The sequence below is a fragment of the Pygoscelis adeliae genome, unplaced genomic scaffold (assembly GCF_000699105.1).
Source record: "Pygoscelis adeliae isolate BGI_AS28 unplaced genomic scaffold, ASM69910v1 Scaffold13, whole genome shotgun sequence".
NCBI lineage: Eukaryota > Metazoa > Chordata > Aves > Sphenisciformes > Spheniscidae > Pygoscelis > Pygoscelis adeliae.
The window spans coordinates 3,333,273-3,335,692 of NW_008824499.1; the positions used below are offsets into that span (position 1 = coordinate 3,333,273).

A 2,420-nucleotide genomic window follows, 5' to 3' on the forward strand; every position below is an offset into this window, starting at 1 on the left:
GCCGCGCTGCAGAGCTACAAGCGCGACTCGGCGCTGAGGCCCTTCCCGGGCCGCTACGCGGGCGGCGACACCAAGGACTTCGAGGGGCTGGTGAGTGCCAGTGCCCCCGGCCCCGGGGTGTATATCCGAAGCGGGAGTAGGGCGTTCTGCCTTTGGAGTGAGAAAGCAGCCTTCTGAAAGGGCTGGTTAGATGCGGGAGCCCAGGCCGAGCGTGCCGGGGCTGTGCTGGGGGAGAAGCAGGCGAGCTTGCCCTCTGAGGTGAGGGCAGCGGCCCCTCAGGGTTACAAATAAAGCAGGATGAATTGTTTATCCAGTCAGGGAATCCAGGTTTTAAAGTACGTTTGGGATTCTGACCAATAAACCCACACTTGGAAACTTCCAAATCCAGGGTTGGAATATGAAGTCTTAGAAGAGCTTGCCCTACGTGAAATTCAAATTACTTCTGAAGGGTTTGTATTTTACATGGCCTGAACACCCCCTGTGTCTGTCCCGCTGCAGATACTGCACTGTGATGGCTTGTTTTCTTTCAGGAGTTTGTTTGATTGTTCTTGTACATACCTTACAGATATTCTTGGTAAATACAAATATTTTATAACTTGTCTGGTATTTGCTTTTAGAACAAGTGACAAACTTTCCCACAAACTGGATACAAATGTTTATATCTCAGAACAGAAGCTGTGTTTTAGTTTACAACCTATTAGGGTGAAATATTGTTTTGTTTTCACTAGAGGTCTCTGTTTAATCGTAATGAAAAGAAGGAGCTTGTACTAAATGCCTGTCTTGTTAGCTTGCAGATACCAATGCTCTACCAAGCCTGAAAGAACTTCTGGAGCCTGTTCCAAACACAGAGAAAAGGACCTGGGATTTGTTTAGTTGGATTTTATCATCTAAGGTCTTCATAATACAAAGTACTAAGAAACAGGAGGTAAGTTTTGAGTTCTGAAAGTCTTGATTAGAATTTGTCTTTTAAGGCAAACTTGCACTTCAGAAAGTATTTCCTCCTGCCCGAAGTTAGCTGGTTATTGTGAGAGCTTGATGGTTCAACATGAATGCATTTTTTTTTCTGTATATAGAGAGGGTTTTTTTTTTAAATAAAGTTTTCAGGAACACTACTTGGAAGAAATAGTTATCACTGTCAATAGTTGATGATGGGCAGTGATTGTAGTTGGTTACTCCCATTAACATAGCATGTACCTGCACATTCTAGACCAAGAGAGTCCAACTCAGTTGTCATGGAGCTAGGTCCTGCTTCTCACTGAGAAAGACAACTTTGTACTTCTGCATACTGCCCCAAAAATGGAAAAGTTGAGAGCCACTGAGAAAATTCTGTAACAGGGATCAAAATAGTTGTAGAGATTAGCAGCAAGATGAAAACAACGTCTGTTTTCACTTTTTTCCTTTTCCAAGATCAGCTGATGAATATATATCATCTTAGTAGCCAAAGTGGCACGGTAGAATTGTGATATTGTCCTTACATCATCAATTAATTCATAATCCAATTCAGGTTTGGTTTTTTTTCTGGAAAGAAGAATTAGGATTTAGCTTTGATAGCAAGGAACTGTCAGAATTCTCACTGTATGTTACTCCTTCTGAATTGTGACGGTGTTGAATTCTAATGCAGAAAGCTTAATCAAAATACATAAAGCAGCATGAAAGACTAAGGGACAGCAAGCAAAATTTCCAGTGAGTGATCTAACCCCATAAACCAACACTCATATTCCTTCCTGTTTTTGAGTACGAGAAGATCCAAGAACTCACAGGAATGTCTGGGGCTGCGGTTCCTGCTCCGGACTACCTCTTTGAGATCGTGTATTGCGATCAAATGAATACCAAGTTTGCTGAGACCAAGGGAGAGCGGGACCTCATCTATGCCTTCCATGGCAGCCGCCTCGAGAACTTCCATTCCATACTGCACAACGGCCTGCACTGCCATTTGAACAGGGTGAGGCTCCTGGTATTGACACCATTTTCTGCTGGTCACTTGCAGATAGTGACACTTTTTAAAAATAGGCCCAAATTCCTTTAGGGATATGAAATGTGCTGATGATCTTACACTGCTGTTTTTACTTCAGTGTAGGCCTTTGTGGATGGTTGTGTTGGATTTTCTAGTTCAGCCTGAGGGTAAAAACTGGAAGCAGCCTGAAACCCTTTTCTCCGGTGTGACAAATTATGGCTATCCTTTCCTTCTTTGTACGGAAGTGTAATGCCTCTGAAAATGCTGGCCTGTCTGACAGCCTGCAGCTGGAAAGTGCCTGTGCACAGAGGAGGAGGATAGCGGCCCAGGCAATGCAGAGATTCTCTCTTTCTGCCTGGCTTTAAGTTTAGATCAACTAAGTTTTAGGTGCTACTTGCAAATGGAGCCTTCTTTAAATGGCCTGGTTAAGGGAGACATCCTGTAGGATTTGCACCTCTTCCGAGTT

The 2,420-nt window shown here is 43.6% G+C and overlaps 1 protein-coding gene across 1 annotated transcript in view; it reads left to right on the top strand.

Moving 5' to 3' along the window:
- The window catches only part of PARP16 (poly (ADP-ribose) polymerase family, member 16), a gene marked incomplete at its 5' end in the record, with an annotated part of 5,619 nt that continues 3,199 nt past the window's right edge, over positions 1-2,420 (top strand). Inside the window, 3 exons of the mRNA XM_009321531.1 lie at positions 1-90; positions 788-925; positions 1,736-1,942. Of these exons, the coding sequence (XP_009319806.1) occupies positions 1-90; positions 788-925; positions 1,736-1,942 (435 nt within the window). The remainder of the gene's footprint in view (positions 91-787; positions 926-1,735; positions 1,943-2,420) is intronic.